General features: G+C 46.7%; 1 protein-coding gene across 2 annotated transcripts in view; it reads right to left on the reverse strand.

The window, feature by feature from the left end:
* The window catches only part of TAF4 (TATA-box binding protein associated factor 4), a 262,275-nt gene that overhangs the window by 46,770 nt on the left and 192,248 nt on the right, over positions 1–23,257 (reverse strand). For both annotated transcript variants that reach the window (XM_069243139.1, XM_069243138.1), the window contains exons 11-12: positions 11,215–11,384; positions 4,546–4,676 (exon numbers count right to left, since the gene is read on the reverse strand). In XM_069243139.1, the coding sequence (XP_069099240.1) occupies positions 4,546–4,676; positions 11,215–11,384 (301 nt within the window). The remainder of the gene's footprint in view (positions 1–4,545; positions 4,677–11,214; positions 11,385–23,257) is intronic.

A 23,257-nucleotide genomic window follows, 5' to 3' on the forward strand; every position in this document is an offset into this window, starting at 1 on the left:
CAGGTAAAAATAATTGTCCCCTAAGTTTGTTGAGGTAGAACATGGTGGTTATGTTGTTTGTCTGGGTCTTAACTGACCTTCCTCTCCTTCCTAGCCTTGATAGCTAGGAAAACCATTTTGAGCTCCAACATATTCATGTTTCAGTGCTTTATCTACACTCCATGATCTCCCACTGTATAGCTTTTCCTGGAGGGAACTCCACCCCATTTAGGAGTCTGTTGCAATGATTACCAAAGGTATTGGAAGTTTGGAAACTTCTGTCCACTGCAATAGTTGCATTCCACCACTGTATCTCCTAGTGTGCTTTCAATATGACATTCACTAGATTCTCTCAACTTCTGATTGCCTGTGACCATTCTTACTGTAGTAACTAAAACGTAGCCTCATGTGAAACCTCACATTAGTATATGGGGTATGCAAAGTGTCCTAAATGCCCATCATTTCCCCACTATTCTCAAATTCAAATGTGGACTCTTCTGGTAGAGGACAGCTTGCTTGTCAGTTCCTGGACTCTCTGCTACAAGGCAAGCCTTTGCTTTCACTGAGTTTAGTGACACTTCAAAGACGTCTTGGCTAGCTACTACAGCAAGGCACTTTGTGAAAACCCCTGAAGCAGACTTTACCCAAAACCGTAGGACTTTGAACTGAAAATGTACCTTATCAATAAGGAACCACAAGAACTTCCTGTGCCTGCTATCCATGGGTATATGTAGGTAGGCATCTTTGAGGTCTACGGTTGCCATAGTCTCCTTTTTTACTATTGTGGGATGACTTCCTGCAGTGTAGTCATCCGGAATGTGTGTTTTATAAGCCTGCTCAATGTCCTAAGATCTAATGTGGGCCGTCATGTCTTGCCTAGTTTTTGTAGGAGATAAACCAAATAAACTGAGGTTCTTTTCTTTTCGTGGTGCCTGTTCTAGTGCCGTCTTAAGGAAGGGGTCTTTGACATCTTGCCGTAGATGCTTTTCTTCAGTGCTACACGTCTTTGAATGTGGTGTTACTGGTGGAGGTCTGTTCCCCAATTCTATGAAGTAACTATGCTGGATTCGATTTAATTCATTTGTTGAAAGTGGCAAATGCCTAATTGCAAATGAAGATGGCCTGGAACTGATAATTTCATATTTCCATGCTGTTTTTATTTATAGTAAGCAACTAAAATGCAAAAACAAAAGTATGGCAACTGGGACCCTGAGCCCTGTGGTGGTGTGGTCAAAGACTTGCCTAAAAACAAGAAAATATTTTTTGGGAAGTATTCTGTGGTTTTTAAACCTTCACAGCAACTGCATACACCATAATTCATACAACTTAAATTAAAATAAATAAAACAAAGTTAACTAATTGGTGGAAAATGCACTCAAATATTATGAAACGTAGGTTGGTTAATGCGAACACTGCAGATGTCCGTTTTTGAGACCAGCAAGTCACAGAATTGAATCCTCATTGGCGAAGTGGGGAAAAGTGACTTGTGTATTTATGGTGTTATGATGTCCCAGCATGAAACAGAAAGCACTGTGAATATGTAAGTCATTATTTTAAAACTGGATTATGCACAGTGATTTAGATTAAATTGAAGTAGTGCTTTCAAAGAATACATATTAGAAATAGCTACCCAGACTCTACCTTGTCCAGACATTTTCATAAGTCCGTTAAAGGGACACTGTGCAAAAAGCAAACTTACATTACCTCTCAAAATGTATACATTTTTGTCATGAGGCTTTAAGTGACTCCATAAATTAAAGCACTCTAGACCACCCCCACTTTCACTCTCAGACAGAGGTACCACCAGATCCCCTTTAACAATTTGAGGGTGGCTGTTTTCATCAAAAATGAAGGGAACTGTTTTCGTAAAATTAAAAACACGAGGGCATCTCGGCCCCCAAATACTCTGCCAACTTCTACTTCTGTTTACATGCAGATATCCTTTCAAACGAGTATAGGGACTGGCAGGGAGGAGGCTAAATGTGTCAAATTCAGAGCCCTGATCGACCAGACTCATGGGGCCTGAAAGTAATGGGCCAGTAGACAGGTGTATAGCTGCTTTAGCAATTTTTAGACGTTATTTTCGCAAACTAGGCCTGCTGAGCACTTTAGCCCAGTTACATTTTATTCAGGATCACCTTATTTTTCTAGTATTAGCTACATTTTCGGTGTTGGCTTATTTTCTCTGTTTGTTCTTTCCCCTAGGAAAATATTAAATTTTTAGTTAGCACTGCATTCATTTCACTTTGTGCTTTCCTCAAAGCTGCAGTCAGAAAGGGTTACTGGCTAAAGTGGGACGCTGTGTCTTCGACATTCACAGAAACATAAATTTCTTTACATGGGGACCTTTTCTTAGAACATCTGTTTCGTTATAAAAACACTTCTCTGTCCCATACACATTAGAGGGAGATTCCAGCCAGATGACCACGACTTTATGTTGATTGCTGTTAGTCTTCGCTACAGCTGCTTGCTTCGGCTGCCATATCACTTTATGGGGACGGTGTCTTTCTAGACAACAAGGCTTCCTTGTTCAGGTATGGGGGATGACCTCTTACCCAGGGGGAAACTGGAAAGCAGATTAAGGCTTATCAAACTATGCTCTAACATAGCTTAGGTAGGAAATATATATTATTCCTAGTGGCAGTATGGTGGGACTGTTTTTGTGCTTCACGCTCCTTGTCACAATTTTACTTCTAGTGTGTTTTATCATCCTAGTTATTGCAATACATGGCATTTTATCTAAGATGCAGTTACTTCAGTAAACCTTACTGAACTATACTCTGCTTCCGTTTGGTTTTGCTTGTGTGAGACTAATGTAACTGAGAGAAAGGGATGAGATCTGATCTACCACGATTCCCCTGAGGAGTCCACTCTGTCATGCGCCCGGTTGCCACAATCATCCCGCTCTTGGGCAGTGATGAGGCACTGCAAGTTGGCCAGAAAACCCAGATTGGCCCAACAGGTGTCGCATGGTACACAGTACCCCACAATTCAGATGATCCTGCCGCCCAAATACAGTAGTCTCATTAGGACAATGAGAACCTATGCAACAGGGGAAAGGAGCGAAATCCACGGATAGCATGAAACAGATGGCCCAGAGACAGGGGAAGCTTTGTGGGGTCAAATTGTTTTTATTTACAAATGGACTGAAACAGCATCCCCACTACCTAAGAGAGCGGTTCAGAAAAAGATGTAGAGGAATGAGAAATAAAAGGGCCATCTCTACCATTTGTGACAATGATGCTTTAATGGCACTTAGTTTTAGAAAAATAACCATTTGTTGTGATGAAGTTCTGTGAATGGCTTTCCAAAGTGATGCTGCCCAGCTCTAGCACATTTTCTGGACAAATCTACAGTTTTCCACCAGTGAGTTGGACAATGATGCAAAGATACTAAACTCACTCTGTATGGTTTTTGGACATCAGGGGGTGCTATGGAATTAGAACACCCAGGTGTACCACATTCCAAATGAAAGTAACTATTACCTTCTTGTCCAGGTTATGAGGTAACTGAAGTAGTGGTAGCAAGATTACAGTTCATCGGGTGGTGCCGGGGGAATTTCAGCCAATTCAATTTGTCTCGAAGCCCTAACTGAAATTCAGACGTCTTCATTCTCGTGATGCACTCCTCTCCACTAGCAATGTGTGATGTGAGCTTCAATGTAAATTCAATATATATTGCACTTTGACCAGCCAACAGTGGTCTGACAGACTATGGCTCAGATGTTGGCACACTCTAGCCAGCTACAGACCAATGTTCTTCCAGGATTGTAGCAGCCTACAAGCTTCTAAATCTAGTATTAAATTAAAGGATCCCTGAGCCTATCGCACTATATTGTCCAAAAGACCACTTAACAGTAATAAACAGTAGAGTTTCCACGACAACGCAATTTGATCACAAAATCTATAACATTCAGGTTTTCATGTAATGAGCATTAACTCAATTCCTTAGTTAATTGTCATAGTAACTGAGAAGGTTTAACAGTTGTGTTTTTTTGTCTAGCCTCCTAATGATAGGTGAGAGATTCAAAAACCAACAAGTATTTTTCCCATGTTGGCAAGCAGACCCAGAGTATTTTTTAGGGCCATGCAGCTAGGTCTGTTCAATTTAATGTCGCGATAATCCTCTTGATCTGCCTATATAGTGACACAACACTATTTTTAAACAGATACGTTACCAAGCAGGAGTCCATAAATGGGTGACCCGCCAAGTTCATCTGAGTCCTTAAGAAGATCAAACTGACAAGACAGGAGAATCATTCCTGTGACCGATTCACTAGAAAAAAAAAAGTGTCTGCTAACAGTTCGCTATGCAATCTGTGCAAACAAAAAGGTCTGCGATCGGTCCGTAATGCTCCATGTAAAATATAAAGTCACTGCATGGGTGAAGCATAATAGGCACATGAAAAATCTCAGAATTAATAGTTACAGTACCAGTTTCTGGTCTTGCAACTAGGTGGCAGAGTAGCTAGAACTTGAGAATGAACGATATTAGTAATAATGACATATTACATTAAGACAAAAAAGGTGGTCATTTGATTTAGAATTCCCTTTTAAAAAAACCTACCTTATAAGAAATGTTCTTTTGCTGGGCCGTTTCTGATACTTTTTCCACCAGGTTCTGTAGCCGTTGTTGCGTTGCATGCGACACGTAGCTGACTACATCAGGGTGAATTTCTGTAATACCGTGCTTCTTACCTAGGTACAGTAAAATAGAGCCAACTGATGTCAGCAGATAAAAGGCCCTGGATATGGAGCACAACATCACTACTGCAAACAACCAATGAGACCGATTATGGTGGCAATTCAGCCGTTTTAATATAGAACCATACAAATCTATTGCAAGATACCATACCTAGCAGCACAACTCCACACAAAATGAAATAATGATTACCATACCCATGAGAAAGGCATGAAATGCAGTTTAGTTCAGAACCCTCAACCTAAATTCTGAAAGGTCAGGACAATACTTACATTAAGGCTGACAAATTATCCATACAGATATACTGAACATGATCAATCAATCAATCAAAAAAATGTATAGAGCGCGCTACTCACCCGTGAACGTCTGGGCCGGCGGGGGGGAAATTGTCATTGTTCGAACAGCCATGTCTTGAGGTTTTTCTGAAGAGCAGGATGTCTTTGGTTTTGAGGAGGTTGGTGGGGAGGAAGTTCCATGTTTTGGGGCCGAGGTTTGAGAAGGCCCTGCCTCCTGTGGTGATGCGTTGGATGCGTAGGACTGTAGCTAGTGTAAGGTCGGCAGATCGGAGGCTGCGGGAGTGAGTATGGCAGTTCACTCTTTCAGTGAAGGGATTTGAGGTGTGGTGAGATTTGTTTGTGGCGGGGAGGTCCAGGATGAGGCGTGCGGCTGTGCTCTGGATTCTCTGGACTTTGCGTTTGAGTGTGGTGCCGGCACAGAGGGCGTTACCGTAGTCTAGCCTGCTGCTGATGAGTGCATGGGTGACTGTCTTCCTGGTCTCTGTGGGAATCCATTTGAAGGATTTTTTCAATGTGCAGAGTGTGTGGAAGCAGGAGGAGGTTACTGCATTGATTTGCTGGGTCATGGAGAGGGAGGGGTCGAGGATGATGAGGTTGCGTGCATGGTTTGTGGGGGTGGGTGCGGGGCCTAGGGCAGTGGGCCACCAGGAGTCGTCCCATATGGTTTTGTTGGGGCCGAAGATGATGATGATGATGATTTCGGTTTTGTTGGAGTTAAACTTGAGGTGGTTTGTGGTCATCCAGGTGGTGGTGTCAAGGAGTGCAGCCTGTAGGTTGGTTTTGGCGGTGGTGGGGTTGCGGGTGAGGGAGAAGATGAGTTGGGAGCCGTCTGCGTAGGAGAGGATGGTGATTCCGTGTGGTCGGAGGATGTTGGCGAGGGGGGTCATGTAAATGTTGAAGAGGGTGGGGCTGAGGGAGGACCCCTGGGGGACTCCGCAGATGATTTTGGTAGCAGTGGAGTGGAAGGGTGGGAGGCAGACTTTTTGGGTCCGGTCAGTGAGGAAGGAGGTGAGCCAGTCTAAGGCTTTGTGACAAATTCCTGTGTTGTGGAGGCGTGTGCGGAGTGTGTGGTGGCAGACAGTGTCAAAGGCTGCAGAGAGGTCTAGGAGGATGAGTGCGATGGTCTCGCCCTTGTCGACTCTGGTTCTGATGCCGTCAGTACATGCGATGAGGGCGGTTTCCGTGCTGTGGTTCTTGCGGAACCCGGATTGGGAGGGGTCTAGTGTGTTTTCCTTGAGAAAGTGGGATAGGCGGGCGTTGACTAGTTTCTCAGCTACCTTGGCGAGGAAAGGGAGGAGGGAGATGGGGCAGTAGTTGGAGAGGACCTGCGGGTTGGCTTTGGGCTTTTTTAGGAGAGCGGTGATTTCTACGTGCTTCCAGGGGTCTGGGTAGGTGGCGGTGTCGAATGAGGAGTTGATTATGTCGCGGAGTATGGGGGCGATGGTTGGGCTGGCTTTGTTGTAGATGCGATGAGGGCAGGGGTCGGAGGGGGATACGGAGTGGATGGAATTCATGGCTTTTTCGGTTTCTTTGTGTGTGGTTGGTCCCAGGTGGTAAGTATGGTGGGGGGGTCGTGAGTGGGGTTTGGGTTGGGCGGGTGAGGGTTGTGTCTGGTGGGTGTGTGTGGTGTGAAGCGGTTGTAAATGTCCAGGATTTTGTGGTGGAAGTGGTTGGAGAGGGCGTCACAGAGGGGCTGTGTGTGTGTGTGTGGGGTCTATGTTGCTAGCTTTGGGTTTGGATAGCTCTTTAATGATGGTGAAGAGTTCTTTGCTGTTTTGAGAGTTGTTGTCAAGGCGTGTCTTATAGTGTGCTCTTTTGGTGATGCGTATGAGTTGGTGGTGGGTGAGAATGGAAGTTTTGAGGGTGGAGAAGATGGTTGTAGAGGGTTCTTGTCGCCAGGCTTTCTCCGCCTGGCGGCATGTGCGCTTGGAGTTCGGGGGTGAACCAAGGGGCGTTTCTTGATGTTGCGAGTGGCGATGTGTTTGTTGAGGGGGACTAGTGTGTCTACGTAGGTAGTGATCCATTTAGAGGGGTTGTGGGCCCCGGTGTTGGGGGTCGTTGGTGGGGGGGGGGGGGGGGGGATGTTATGAGCCAGTAGGGAGTTCAAGCGTTCTGTGAGGATCTTGTCCCACATGCAGTAGGGCGTGGTGTGTTGGTGGTGGTGTGTGTGTGTGTGTGTTGTTAATGTGGATTTGGAAGTGCCTGTGTTCTGCGCTGTCAATAGTGTCTTGGGAGTTGGTGGTGACTTTAATGGTGTCTTTGTGTAGGATGGTGATGCCACCTCCTGGCTTGTTAAGGCAGTCTTTGCATTGGAGTTTGTATCCCATGGGGGTGGCAGTGGCTATGTCGGGCTCTGAGGAGTAGTTGGTCCAGGTTTCCGTGAGGAAGACGATGTCAGGTAAGTGTGATGTGATGAGATCCCAGAGTTCTATGGCATGTTTGTGAAGGGAGCGGGTGTTGAGGAGCAGGCAGTTGAGGTGGTTGTGCTGGGTGGTGTTGTGTTGTACGATGGTGTTGTTGCGGGGTGTGGTCTGGTTGTGAGGTGATATGCGGTGGGGCTGGTTGGTGGGTGTGGGGGTAGAGCGGGTGTATATTGTGTTGGGGATTTTGTGATTGGTGGGGGGGGGGGGGTCGCTGTGGTTGGAGTGGGGTGTGAGGAATGTGGAGCAGGAGAAGTGACAGGAGGAGCAGGTGAAGGGAGTGTGTGTGTGTGTGTGTCTGTCTGTCTGTCTAGAAAGGGTGCAGGTGGGGCGTGGGCCTGGGTTGAGGGAGTGGAGTAGGGTTGTATTGGGGGGGGGGGGGGTTTTGGCTGTGGAGACCAGGGGGACTGGTGCTGTGCGCAGTCCAGGCTTGCGCCCACCGCGCACGTCCACTGCACAACATGAAGAAACCTCCAGATCAGCTTCAATATGAATCTTATGCAGTGTTTTGCTTGGACTGTCTTACAATGGTACCTCAGCAGTTGTCAAACAGTAAGGAGTACTGGATGGAAGGTGGGGGAAAGCGATGTTTACAAGTAAAAACATAATACAAGTTAAAGGCCACTTTAGTACAGAAGAGTGTGTTGTAGCGTAAATCGTCCAACTTAGTGCTATGTATGCTAAGACCTCTAGGAGTTAACAGAACTCAATGATTGTCAAAGATCATAGAAAAGTTAACTTTTAGCAGGATGATGGACAGGCAGTGGGGGCTACTAATCTTGGACCTATCTGCTGTGTTCAAAACGGTAAACTATGCCAATCTTAATCATCTCAGAACTGCTTGGTGAAATGGAGGTCGTCAGTGGTTTTTGCCCTTCCAGATTAAACAGTTGCAATCTACATCTCTTCCCTGCTATGCTATGCTATGCTGATTTGGTGTACCAAGTTGAGTATCTCAAGGACTAGCTTTCTAACAGATTCTGTTTAATCTATGTATTAGCCTGCTTCTCTGATTTTAACAATCTGTCCTAGGCTGAAAATACAAACTGCTGCTCAAATTCTGTCGGAAAGGCACTAATACTATAACCATTACATGGCTGTAAGATGGTCTTGTAAGCCTTTCAGTCATAGATGCCCAATAACTTTTTCAAACAAACTAGAGAAAACAGATTCTGTGAAATTTTTTCTTCTGGACACCTGACCTGAGGCCACTCTAGCTTTGCCCGGTCCAGATTCTAGATTCTGCAGTCAGGAATTTAACAGTCCTGTTTGATCAAGAATTGTTGTTCTACCCCGAAAGTCAAAATTAATATGCTGAAACAGATTCCACCCGATAACGCAGTAATGGTCAAGGCTTATATCGTGGACCATCTAGCCTCCTGCTATGTTTTATATTGATGTCTTCTACATCAATGAATTACCAAAGACTTATCAGCAGCTTACGGAAATTTGATCATGTTTCACAAGCCCACAACAATCTACACTGGCTGCCAGTGTAACAATCAATTTAATGTTCTCTACCTGTTGCACTGAGCCTTTCACAGCCCCAGACCTCCTTTGGTCATAAACGTAATACCTTAAAGCCTCAGTTAGACTCTTCCCATCCCAGCTCCTCACTTCTGCAGAAGTTCAAACATGTCAAAAGCACAGGGAGAGTTTCCAGGGTTGTGGGACATGAGAATGACCCCCAAAGGAGCTCTGTGATATCACCAAATCTAACCATTTTAAAGCTTTCCCTTAAAACCCACTTACTTAGCAAATGGATCCTGCCAGTATTCAACCTCTTTTGTTGGCAAAGCTAAGATGCTTGAGTGTATCTGTGCCTAATAAATCACAATAACAACTTAATACTGACATTGAATTAGTCTTTATTAACTCAAGGGAATAGCACTGCAAGCCTGATCGTACTGACGCACTTTCTGGTCAATACTCTATCCAACCACAGATTCCTACCCTTAGATTACTCCACAGGAGCCAGACTGAATCTGGAAAGCTTTCACTACCATTGCTCCCCATGCCACGAGTTGTCACTGTGTGCTCCAAGCTGACTCTATACCACCCCTGAAGTGATTAAGCAGTCATGTATGAGCACCACCCCTGTGCACTGACATCAGTTTCTTGCTGGTCTCTTTCAGCTCCTTAAATGCCGAGCACAAACAACTGGTAGTACAAGGGTGCAGATGTCCAATTTGGGACCTGTTTATATGTTAAAAAGAGGCCACTCAACAGAATGGGGAGGAGGGAGGACAGTGAGAAATCTACAGTTACAGTAACCACCAGATTTAGTGTTAAGAGGGTAAGTAACTTGTTTTTTCTGATAGATATTTCGAAAAGCAGAATCCTCACCTTAAAATAAATACCAAAACAATACATCCTGAAGACTGAGGATCTGTGGAGTGCTATCAGAGCAAAAAATTATGCAGGACCATACAGGTAAAAAGCCCCTCTCGTTAGATCTAGTTGTCAATGCAGTAGTGCTTTGTGAACTTCTGCACTGTGGCCCAAATTACAGACTGGCAGATATCAAGCACATACACTACCTGAGCTGTAGTACCAGCCATGGCTCTGGTGGAACAAGCTCTCTGACCTTTTGGAGGTTCATTCTTTCCAGTGTGTGGCAGATCTGAATGCAGGGGACTGTGCACCTCATCATGGTCCTCTTCTGCAGTCTTCTTTTTCTTCGCCTAGTGAAACCCCCAAAAAGCTGATCGTCCATTCAGTGTTTCTTGCTACCACCAAAGTAAAATCTCAAACACCTTTCTAGGTGCCGGTGAGGCCTCTTTTGCATTTTTAAGAGGAGCGAAGAGCACGGTCAGGCTGATGGATTGCCCAACATGGAAGAGAGTCTCACCTTAAGGCAAGAAAGCTGGTCAAGTCTTTAGCATCAATTTGACTGGGAAAAAGGTGGAGTAGGAAGGTTGAAGAGATAGAATCTGAATCTCATTCACGCAACAAGCTGAGGTGAGTACAATGAGGAAGACAGTTTTTAGAGCCAGGAGACAAAACTAGCAGCTGTGCATTTGCTCGAAGGGAGTACAGAAAGTTTGGGTCACACTATGGCATCACAAACTGATTTGGAGAAAACATCAAACATTTAATAAACTGCATCACAGTACATGGTTAAAAAAAAAAAAAAGGACGGTTGATTTAAAAAAAAAAAAAAAAAAATGAAAAAGGCCAAAGGGTCAACAAATAACCTTTCATAGTGTCCACTGCAGGACCTTGCTGGAAAAACAAGACATACAATAAAACATCTGAGAGCTTGGCTTGTAAAGGATCTATGTTGAGTACTCCACATAAGGCTTCAAGTTTGTCCAAGCGCTCTGTCTCCAAGCGCTCTGTCTCCAAGCGCTCTGTCTCCAAGCGCTCTGTCTCCAAGCGCTCTGTCTCCATGAACTTTTTGGAAGGGTGCCTGGGGTCAAGGGTGACATACACCACTTCGGGTAAGCCACAGCATGATTGGTGCCCACAATTGAATTCCTGTGGGCACCTGGGATATCAGTGAAAAGGCCATGATGACTGAAAACTACATAGCCTCAGCTATCGTGAATTGTCTGTTTCACTCAGCTAGTTTATTTTTGTTTACTTTCATACTTCACCCTAATCTGCACCCTTACACATACCTGTAGCATTAATTTCACAAACAATATTTAAACATCTATCCTACATGAATATTTTTCCATTTGAGAAGCAAAGGTAATCAAACATTATTCTAAAGTTCCCAGAAGTTTAACAATGGCATTCATGAAGATGGCAAAATACAGGGCACACCCATGAGCAGTATCAGAAGCCACTGCGGTGGACTCTTGCTTACATACCTATTTCAAGGATTCTTCGTTGCAATAATGTAGGAAGAAGGAAAGTCTCATCTTTACACGACCGTGTTAAAGTGCCCACTAACTCGGAGTTTGTCGCCAATATCCTCGCACTCTCCTCAGATAGGTTGACGCCGGCCATTGATGCTACATCATTAATGTCGTCATCGTCCCTGGGAACACAAGAGAAGAGGTTCAGAGTTTATTAAATCAATATTACCTTTCTGTAATAATCAGTGGTCACAAAATATTCTCTATTGCAGCCACTTAACTTTTACTTGGGTGAAAAATCCCTTTTCTATTATAATTGATGGTGTATTCTACAAGTATCTATGTAATCACTTTGGGCTCAAAGACAAATGAATGGCATCTGCTTAGAAATTAGTACCAATTGGCTTCTAATGCAAAACCTCTTAAACGTTCCCTACTCTCCCTAAAACCACTTTACGGAAAACAGACAAGGTGAACTGTGACTGCTCATGCACATTTGACACTGATGCCTACATTTTAAAGAGTGTAGAAGGAACACAAACCATAATTCTCAGCGGCTTTAGATTTCAGTTATAACAGACCTGGAGGCTTGGCAGAGTACCAGTTCAGTTGTATACATAGTCTTACAAGCTTTTTTCACATATGCTATCCTGATTGCCATGAACTTTTCTGTTTAAATTGCACAGCATTCAGAGCACTGAACAAGCTTTGCACCAGTGTGTCTCAACATGTTTACACGTGCATTATTAAGCATTGGTGTAGATCTAGGAATGAATTCTCGCAAAAAAAAAAAAAAAGAAATACGTCCAAGATGGATACTGCTGCATCACAGCACATGGATGGTTGGCCACCTTGGAATGTTGTTCTCAAAGGTAACATGTTTCAAGAGGCAGCCCCTGCGTGGGCATGTGTGATGACACACTGGTGGCCACTATCGCATTTCAAATTATTGCTCCAAGATGGCCAACAGCCATTCCAAACAATAAATTAAAAACAAAAAAAGCATGTTGTAGGAAGTTGGCTCTGTATGTGCTATTTCAAAGTAAGGAATAGCATGCACAGAGTCCAAGGGTTCCCCTTAGAGGTAAGATAGTGGCAAAAAGAGATAATACTAATGCTCTATTTTGTGGTAGTGTGGTCGAGCAGTAGGCTTATCCAAGGAGTAGTGTTAAGCATTTGTTGTACATACACATAGACAATAAATGAGGTACACACACTCAGAGACAAATCCAGCCAATAGGTTTTTATATAGAAAAATATCTTTTCTTAGTTTATTTTAAGAACCACAGGTTCAAATTCTACATGTAATATCTCATTCGAAAGGTATTGCAGGTAAGTACTTTAGGAACTTCAAATCATCAAAATTGCATGTATACTTTTCAAGTTATTCACAAATAGCTGTTTTAAAAGTGGACACTTAGTGCAATTTTCACAGTTCCTAGGGGAGGTAAGTTTTTGTTAGGTTAACCAGGTAAGTAAGACGCTTACAGGGCTTAGTTCTTGGTCCAAGGTAGCCCACCGTTGGGGGTTCAGAGCAACCCCAAAGTCACCACACCAGCAGCTCAGGGCCGGTCAGGTGCAGAGTTCAAAGTGGTGCCCAGAACACATAGGCTAGAATGGAGAGAAGGGGGTGCCCCGGTTCCGGTCTGCTTGCAGGTAAGTACCCGCGTCTTCGGAGGGCAGACCAGGGGGGTTTTGTAGGGCACCGGGGGGGACACAAGTCCACACAGAAATTTCACCCTCAGCAGCGCGGGGGCGGCCGGGTGCAGTGTAGAAACAGGCGTCGGGTTCGCAATGTTAGTCTATGAGAGATCTCGGGATCTCTTCAGCGCTGCAGGCAGGCAAGGGGGGGATTCCTCGGGGAAACCTCCACTTGGGCGAGGGAGAGGGACTCCTGGGGGTCACTCCTCCAGTGAAAGTCCGGTCCTTCAGGTCCTGGGGGCTGCGGGTGCAGGGTCTCTCCCAGGCGTCGGGACTTTAGGTTCAAAGAGTCGCGGTCAGGGGAAGCCTCGGGATTCCCTCTGCAGGCGGCGCTGTGGGGGCTCAGGGGGGACAGGTTTTGGTACTCACAGTATCAGAGTAGTCCTGGGGTCCCTCCTGAGGTGTTGGATCGCCACCAGCCGAGTCGGGGTCGCCGGGTGCAGTGTTGCAAGTCTCACGCTTCTTGCGGGGAGTTTGCAGGGTTCTTTAAAGCTGCTGGAAACAAAGTTGCAGCTTTTCTTGGAGCAGGTCCGCTGTCCTCGGGAGTTTCTTGTCTTTTCGAAGCAGGGGCAGTCCTCAGAGGATGTCGAGGTCGCTGGTCCCTTTGGAAGGCGTCGCTGGAGCAGGATCTTTGGAAGGCAGGAGACAGGCCGGTGAGTTTCTGGAGCCAAGGCAGTTGTCGTCTTCTGGTCTTCCGCTGCAGGGGTTTTCAGCTGGGCAGTCCTTCGTCTTGTAGTTGCAGGAATCTAATTTTCTAGGGTTCAGGGTAGCCCTTAAATACTACATTTAAGGGCGTGTTTAGGTCTGGGGGGTTAGTAGCCAATGGCTACTAGCCCTGAGGGTGGGTACACCCTCTTTGTGCCTCCTCCCAAGGGGAGGGGGTCACAATCCTAACCCTATTGGGGGAATCCTCCATCTGCAAGATGGAGGATTTCTAAAAGTCAGAGTCACCTCAGCTCAGGACACCTTAGGGGCTGTCCTGACTGGCCAGTGACTCCTCCTTGTTTTTCTCATTATTTTCTCCGGCCTTGCCGCCAAAAGTGGGGCCTGGCCGGAGGGGGCGGGCAACTCCACTAGCTGGAGTGTCCTGCTGGGTTGGCACAAAGGAGGTGAGCCTTTGAGGCTCACCGCCAGGTGTGACAATTCCTGCCTGGGGGAGGTGTTAGCATCTCCACCCAGTGCAGGCTTTGTTACTGGCCTCAGAGTGACAAAGGCACTCTCCCCATGGGGCCAGCAACATGTCTCGGTTTGTGGCAGGCTGCTAAAACTAGTCAGCCTACACAGATAGTCGGTTAAGTTTCAGGGGGCACCTCTAAGGTGCCCTCTGGGGTGTATTTTACAATAAAATGTACACTGGCATCAGTGTGCATTTATTGTGCTGAGAAGTTTGATACCAAACTTCCCAGCTTTCAGTGTAGCCATTATGGTGCTGTGGAGTTCGTGTTTGACAAACTCCCAGACCATATACTCTTATGGCTACCCTGCACTTACAATGTCTAAGGTTTTGTTTAGACACTGTAGGGGTACCATGCTCATGCACTGGTACCCTCACCTATGGTATAGTGCACCCTGCCTTAGGGCTGTAAGGCCTGCTAGAGGGGTGTCTTACCTATACTGCATAGGCAGTGAGAGGCTGGCATGGCACCCTGAGGGGAGTGCCATGTCGACTTACTCGTTTTGTCCTCACTAGCACACACAAGCTGGCAAGCAGGGTGTCTGTGCTGAGTGAGAGGTCTCCAGGGTGGCATAAGACATGCTGCAGCCCTTAGAGACCTTCCTTGGCATCAGGGCCCTTGGTACTAGAAGTACCAGTTACAAGGGACTTATCTGGATGCCAGGGTCTGCCAATTGTGGATACAAAAGTACAGGTTAGGGAAAGAACACTGGTGCTGGGGCCTGGTTAGCAGGCCTCAGCACACTTTCAATTGTAAACATAGCATCAGCAAAGGCAAAAAGTCAGGGGGCAACCATGCCAAGGAGGCATTTCCTTACACAACCCCCCCCCAAACGAAAGAGGATGAGACTAACCTTTCCCAAGAGAGTCTTCATTTTCTAAGTGGAAGAACCTGGAAAGGCCATCTGCATTGGCATGGGCAGTCCCAGGTCTGTGTTCCACTATAAAGTCCATTCCCTGTAGGGAGATGGACCACCTCAACAGTTTAGGATTTTCACCTTTCATTTGCATCAGCCATTTGAGAGGTCTGTGGTCAGTTTGAACTAGGAAGTGAGTCCCAAAGAGGTATGGTCTCAGCTTCTTCAGGGACCAAACCACAGCAAAGGCCTCCCTCTCAATGGCACTCCAACGCTGCTCCCTGGGGAGTAACCTCCTGCTAATGAAAGCAACAGGCTGGTCAAGGCCATCATCATTTGTTTGGGACAAAACTGCCCCTATCCCATGTTCAGAGGCATCAGTCTGCACAATGAACTGCTTAGAATAATCTGGAGCTTTTAGAACTGGTGCTGAGCACATTGCTTGTTTCAGGGTGTCAAAGGCCTGTTGGCATTCCACAGTCCAGTTCACTTTCTTGGGCATTTTCTTGGAGGTGAGTTCAGTGAGGGCTGTCACAATGGATCCATATCCCTTCACAAACCTCCTATAGTACCCAGTCAAGCCAAGGAATGCCCTGACTTGAGTCTGGGTTTTTGGAGCTACCCAGTCCAGAATAGTCTGGATCTTGGGTTGGAGTGGCTGAACTTGGCCTCCACCTACAAGGTGGCCCAAGTAAACCACAGTTCCCTGCCCTATCTGGCATTTGGATGCCTTGATAGAGAGGCCTGCAGATTGCAGAGCCTTCAAAACCTTCTTCAGGTGGACCAGGTGATCCTGCCAGGTGGAGCTAAAGACAGCAATATCGTCTAGATAAGCTGTGCTAAAGGACTCCAAACCAGCAAGGACTTGATTCACCAACCTTTGGAAGGTGGCAGGGGCATTCTTTAAACCAAAGGGCATAACAGTAAACTGATAATGCCCATCAGGTGTGGAGAATGCTGTCTTTTCTTTTGCTCCAGGTGCCATTTTTATTTGCCAGTACCCTGCTGTCAAGTCAAAGGTACTTAGGAATTGGGCAGCACCTAATTTATCAATGAGCTCATCAGCTCTTGGAATTGGATGGGCATCTGTCTTGGTGACAGAATTGAGCCCTCTGTAGTCCACACAAAACCTCATCTCTTTCTTGCCATCTTTGGTGTGAGGTTTGGGGACTAAGACCACTGGGCTAGCCCAGGGGCTGTCAGAGCGCTCAATTACTCCCAATTCCAGCATATTGTGGACTTCCACCTTGATGCTTTCCTTAACATGGTCAGATTGTCTAAAGATTTTGTTCTTGACAGGCATGCTGTCTCCTGTGTCCACACATCATGGGTACACAGGTGTGTCTGACCAGGGGTTAAGGAGAAGAGTTCAGGAAACTGTTGTAGGACTCTCCTACAATCAGCTTGCTGTTGGCCAGAGAGGGTGTCTGAGTAGATCACTCCATCTACTGTGCCATCTTTTGGGTCTGATGACAGAAGATCAGGGAGAGGTTCACTCTCTGCCTCCTGATCCTCATCTGTTACCATCAACAGATTCACATCAGCCCTGTCATGGAAGAGCTTAAGGCGGTTCACATGGATCACCCTCTTGGGGCTCCTGCTTGTGCCCAGGTCCACCAGGTAGGTGACCTGACTCTTCCTTTCTAGTACTGGGTAAGGGCCACTCCATTTGTCCTGGAGTGCCCTGGGAGCCACAGGCTCCAGAACCCAGACTTTCTGCCCTGGTTGGAACTCAACCAGTGCAGCCTTTTGGTCATACCAAAACTTCTGGAGCTGTTGGCTGGCCTCAAGGTTTTTGGTTGCCTTTTCCATGTACTCTGCCATTCTAGAGCGAAGGCCAAGTACATAGTCCACTATGTCCTGTTTAGGCTCATGGAGAGGTCTCTCCCAGCCTTCTTTAACAAGGGCAAGTGGTCCCCTTACAGGATGACCAAACAGAAGTTCAAAGGGTGAGAATCCTACTCCCTTCTGTGGCACCTCTCTGTAAGCGAAAAGCAGGCATGGCAAGAGGACATCCCATCTCCTTTTGAGTTTTTCTGGGAGCCCCATGATCATGCCTTTTAATGTCTTGTTGAATCTCTCAACCAAGCCATTAGTTTGTGGATGGTATGGTGTAGTGAATTTATAAGTCACTCCACACTCATTCCACATGTGCTTTAGGTATGCTGACATGAAGTTGGTACCTCTGTCAGACACCACCTCCTTAGGGAAACCCACTCTGGTAAAGATACCAATGAGGGCCTTGGCTACTGCAGGGGCAGTAGTCGACCTAAGGGGAATAGCTTCAGGATACCTGGTAGCATGATCCACTACTACCAGGATATACATATTTCCTGAGGCTGTGGGAGGTTCCAGTGGACCAACTATGTCCACACCCACTCTTTCAAAGGGGACCCCCACCACTGGAAGTGGAATGAGGGGGGCCTTTGGATGTCCACCTGTCTTACCACTAGCTTGACAGGTGGGGCAGGAGAGGCAAAACTCCTTAACCATGTTGGACATATTGGGCCAGTAGAAGTGGTTGACTAACCTCTCCCACGTCTTGGTTTGTCCCAAATGTCCAGCAAGGGGAATGTCATGGGCCAATGTTAGGATGAACTTCCTGAACAGCTGAGGCACTACCACTCTCCTAGTGGCACCAGGTTTGGGGTCTCTGGCCTCAGTGTACAGGAGTCCATCTTCCCAATAGACCCTATGCGTTCCATTTTTCTTGCCTTTGGACTCTTCAGCAGCTTGCTGCCTAAGGCCTTCAAGAGAGGGACAGGTTTCTTGTCCCTTACACAGCTCCTCCCTTGAGGGTCCCCCTGGGCCTAAGAGCTCAACCTGATAAGGTTCAAGCTCCAAAGGCTCAGTTCCCTCAGAGGGCAGAACTTCTTCCTGAGAAGAGAGGTTCCCTTTCTTTTGCTGTGTTGTAGTTGGTTTCCCAACTGACTTTCCTGTTCTCTTGGTAGGCTGGGCCATTCTTCCAGACTCCAGCTCTACTTGTTCACCCTGTGCCTTGCACTGTGCTCTTGTTTTCACACACACCAGTTCAGGGATACCCAGCATTGCTGCATGGGTTTTTAGTTCTACCTCAGCCCATGCTGAGGACTCCAGGTCATTTCCAAGCAGACAGTCCACTGGGATATTTGAGGAGACCACCACCTGTTTCAGGCCATTGACCCCTCCCCATTCTAAAGTAACCATTGCCATGGGATGTACTTTTCTCTGATTGTCAGCGTTGGTGACTGTGTAAGTTTTTCCAGTCAGGTATTGGCCAGGGGAAACCAGTTTCTCTGTCACCATGGTGACACTGGCACCTGTATCCCTCAGGCCCTCTATTCTAGTCCCATTAATTAAGAGTTGCTGTCTATTTTTGCATGTTAGGCGGCCAGACAGCTAGTGTGGCTAAATCCACCCCACCCTCAGAAACCAGAGTAGCTTCAGTGTGGACCCTGATTTGCTCTGGGCACACTGTTGATCCCACTTGGAGACTAGCCATACCAGTGTTACCTGGATGGGAGTTTGGAGTGGAACCTTTCTTGGGACAGGCCTTGTCTCCAGTTTGGTGTCCATGCTGTTTACAGCTATGACACCAGGCCTTTTTGGGATCAAAGTTTTTACCCTTGTACCCATTGTTTTGTGAAGAGGCTCTGGGCCCACCCTCCTGTGCAGGTTTTTGGGGGCCTGTAGAAGACTCTTTACTATTTTTAGTTTTGGTTGTCTCATCACCCTTCCCCTGGGGAGTCTTTGTGACCCCTTTCTTTTGGTCACCCCCTGTTGAAGTCTTGGACACCCTTGTCTTGACCCAATGGTCCGCCTTCTTTCCCAATTCTTGGGGAGAAATTGGTCCTAGGTCTACCAGATGCTGATGCAGTTTATCATTGAAACAATTACTTAACAGGTGTTCTTTCACAAATAAATTGTACAGCCCATCATAATTACTTACACCACTGCCTTGAATCCAACCATCTAGTGTTTTCACTGAGTAGTCAACAAAGTCAACCCAGGTCTGGCTCGAGGATTTTTGAGCCCCCCTGAACCTAATCCTGTACTCCTCAGTGGAGAATCCAAAGCCTTCAATCAGGGTACCCTTCATGAGGTCATAAGATTCTGCATCTTTTCCAGAGAGTGTGAGGAGTCTATCCCTACACTTTCCAGTGAACATTTCCCAAAGGAGAGCACCCCAGTGAGATCTGTTCACTTTTCTGGTTACACAAGCCCTCTCAAAAGCTGTGAACCATTTGGTGATGTCATCACCATCTTCATATTTTGTCACAATCCCTTTGGGGATTTTTAACATGTCAGGAGAATCTCTGACCCTATTTATATTGCTGCCACCATTGATGGGTCCTAGGCCCATCTCTTGTCTTTCCCTTTCTATGGCTAGGAGCTGTCTCTCTAAAGCCAATCTTTTGGCCATCCTGGCTAACAGGAGGTCATCTTCACTGAGCGCATCCTCAGTGATTTCAGAAATGTGGGACCCTCCTGTGAGGGACTCACTATTTCTGACTAACACAGTTGGAGACAGGACTTGAGGGGTCCTGTTCTCCCTATTTAGGACTGGAGGAGGGACATTGGCCTCCAAGTCACTAATTTCTTCCTCTGTGATGTCATCATCAGAGGGGTTGGCTTTTTCAAACTCTGCCAACAGCTCCTGGAGCTGAATTTTGGTAGGTCTGGAGCCAATGGTTATTTTCTTTATATTACAGAGAGACCTTAGCTCCCTCATCTTAAGATGGAGGTAAGGTGTGGTGTCGAGTTCCACCACATTCATCTCTGTATCAGACATTATTTTGCTAAAAGTTGGAAGACTTTTTAAAGAATCTAAAACTGTTTCTAGAATCTAATTTCAAACTTTTAACAAACTTTTAAACTCTAAAAGACAATGCTAAACAGGGACTTAACACACAAGGCCCTAGCAGGACTTTTAAGAATTTAGAAAAATTTCAAATTGCAAAAATCAATTTCTAATGACAATTTTGGAATTTGTCGTGTGATCAGGTATTGGCTGAGTAGTCCAGCAAATGCAAAGTCTTGTATCCCACCGCTGCCACCAATGTAGGAAGTTGGCTCTGTATGTGCTATTTCAAAGTAAGGAATAGCATGCACAGAGTCCAAGGGTTCCCCTTAGAGGTAAGATAGTGGCAAAAAGAGATAATACTAATGCTCTATTTTGTGGTAGTGTGGTCGAGCAGTAGGCTTATCCAAGGAGTAGTGTTAAGCATTTGTTGTACATACACATAGACAATAAATGAGGTACACACACTCAGAGACAAATCCAGCCAATAGGTTTTTATATAGAAAAATATATTTTCTTAGTTTATTTTAAGAACCACAGGTTCAAATTCTACATGTAATATCTCATTCGAAAGGTATTGCAGGTAAGTACTTTAGGAACTTCAAATCATCAAAATTGCATGTATACTTTTCAAGTTATTCACAAATAGCTGTTTTAAAAGTGGACACTTAGTGCAATTTTCACAGTTCCTAGGGGAGGTAAGTTTTTGTTAGGTTAACCAGGTAAGTAAGACGCTTACAGGGCTTAGTTCTTGGTCCAAGGTAGCCCACCGTTGGGGGTTCAGAGCAACCCCAAAGTCACCACACCAGCAGCTCAGGGCCGGTCAGGTGCAGAGTTCAAAGTGGTGCCCAGAACACATAGGCTAGAATGGAGAGAAGGGGGTGCCCCGGTTCCGGTCTGCTTGCAGGTAAGTACCCGCGTCTTCGGAGGGCAGACCAGGGGGGTTTTGTAGGGCACCGGGGGGGACACAAGTCCACACAGAAATTTCACCCTCAGCAGCGCGGGGGCGGCCGGGTGCAGTGTAGAAACAGGCGTTGGGTTCGCAATGTTAGTCTATGAGAGATCTCGGGATCTCTTCAGCGCTGCAGGCAGGCAAGGGGGGGATTCCTCGGGGAAACCTCCACTTGGGCGAGGGAGAGGGACTCCTGGGGGTCACTCCTCCAGTGAAAGTCCGGTCCTTCAGGTCCTGGGGGCTGCGGGTGCAGGGTCTCTCCCAGGCGTCGGGACTTTAGGTTCAAAGAGTCGCGGTCAGGGGAAGCCTCGGGATTCCCTCTGCAGGCGGCGCTGTGGGGGCTCAGGGGGGACAGGTTTTGGTACTCACAGTATCAGAGTAGTCCTGGGGTCCCTCCTGAGGTGTTGGATCGCCACCAGCCGAGTCGGGGTCGCCGGGTGCAGTGTTGCAAGTCTCACGCTTCTTGCGGGGAGTTTGCAGGGTTCTTTAAAGCTGCTGGAAACAAAGTTGCAGCTTTTCTTGGAGCAGGTCCGCTGTCCTCGGGAGTTTCTTGTCTTTTCGAAGCAGGGGCAGTCCTCAGAGGATGTCGAGGTCGCTGGTCCCTTTGGAAGGCGTCGCTGGAGCAGGATCTTTGGAAGGCAGGAGACAGGCCGGTGAGTTTCTGGAGCCAAGGCAGTTGTCGTCTTCTGGTCTTCCGCTGCAGGGGTTTTCAGCTGGGCAGTCCTTCGTCTTGTAGTTGCAGGAATCTAATTTTCTAGGGTTCAGGGTAGCCCTTAAATACTAAATTTAAGGGCGTGTTTAGGTCTGGGGGGTTAGTAGCCAATGGCTACTAGCCCTGAGGGTGGGTACACCCTCTTTGTGCCTCCTCCCAAGGGGAGGGGGTCACAATCCTAACCCTATTGGGGGAATCCTCCATCTGCAAGATGGAGGATTTCTAAAAGTCAGAGTCACCTCAGCTCAGGACACCTTAGGGGCTGTCCTGACTGGCCAGTGACTCCTCCTTGTTTTTCTCATTATTTTCTCCGGCCTTGCCGCCAAAAGTGGGGCCTGGCCGGAGGGGGCGGGCAACTCCACTAGCTGGAGTGTCCTGCTGGGTTGGCACAAAGGAGGTGAGCCTTTGAGGCTCACCGCCAGGTGTGACAATTCCTGCCTGGGGGAGGTGTTAGCATCTCCACCCAGTGCAGGCTTTGTTACTGGCCTCAGAGTGACAAAGGCACTCTCCCCATGGGGCCAGCAACATGTCTCGGTTTGTGGCAGGCTGCTAAAACTATTCAGCCTACACAGATAGTCGGTTAAGTTTCAGGGGGCACCTCTAAGGTGCCCTCTGGGGTGTATTTTACAATAAAATGTACACTGGCATCAGTGTGCATTTATTGTGCTGAGAAGTTTGATACCAAACTTCCCAGCTTTCAGTGTAGCCATTATGGTGCTGTGGAGTTCGTGTTTGACAAACTCCCAGACCATATACTCTTATGGCTACCCTGCACTTACAATGTCTAAGGTTTTGTTTAGACACTGTAGGGGTACCATGCTCATGCACTGGTACCCTCACCTATGGTATAGTGCACCCTGCCTTAGGGCTGTAAGGCCTGCTAGAGGGGTGTCTTACCTATACTGCATAGGCAGTGAGAGGCTGGCATGGCACCCTGAGGGGAGTGCCATGTCGACTTACTCGTTTTGTCCTCACTAGCACACACAAGCTGGCAAGCAGGGTGTCTGTGCTGAGTGAGAGGTCTCCAGGGTGGCATAAGACATGCTGCAGCCCTTAGAGACCTTCCTTGGCATCAGGGCCCTTGGTACTAGAAGTACCAGTTACAAGGGACTTATCTGGATGCCAGGGTCTGCCAATTGTGGATACAAAAGTACAGGTTAGGGAAAGAACACTGGTGCTGGGGCCTGGTTAGCAGGCCTCAGCACACTTTCAATTGTAAACATAGCATCAGCAAAGGCAAAAAGTCAGGGGGCAACCATGCCAAGGAGGCATTTCCTTACACATGTGCACATAAGCGGTGTCAGACCCCTATTGGGGGGGGGGGTGATAGGGAGAGGCATGCAAGGGTATCTCAGCCCTAATCATGGTGGTAGAGATCTTTAGCCACTGGAAAGGCCTGTGCAGAAGTGTCCAAGTACAAGCCTTTCTGTACTTGAGTCAGTGGGTAGCGAGAGTGAGCAGTCCAAGGCTTCTCAGGGAGGTAGTATAGGGGACACAAGCACAGAACTCAGCAGTCAACCAACAGACAATAGCTTATTGTCCTGCCCAAATCTTATATTAAAATACTTTCTTTCGACCACAAGATACTCATTTAACCTAACAACAAACCTAAATACTACACAGCTCAATGGGACAGCAAGTTGGACTGGTATCTCAGTTACGATCTTCTTTAAGGTGCTACAGCCCCTACTTCTGATATTCTGACCTGCAATAAGAGATACCATGTGACTACAGCCCCCGGTATAATGAGGGGACAGGCACTAATTAAGAACAGATGACCTAAAAAAAAAACAATGATCAATTGTGTAGCTCAGTTTAATATATTTTTCACTTGAGTTTACTACGAAAAAAAAAAAAAAAAAACTTCTTAAGCAAGTGT

The sequence above is a fragment of the Pleurodeles waltl genome, chromosome 7 (genome assembly GCF_031143425.1).
Source record: "Pleurodeles waltl isolate 20211129_DDA chromosome 7, aPleWal1.hap1.20221129, whole genome shotgun sequence".
Taxonomy (NCBI): Eukaryota; Metazoa; Chordata; class Amphibia; order Caudata; family Salamandridae; genus Pleurodeles; species Pleurodeles waltl.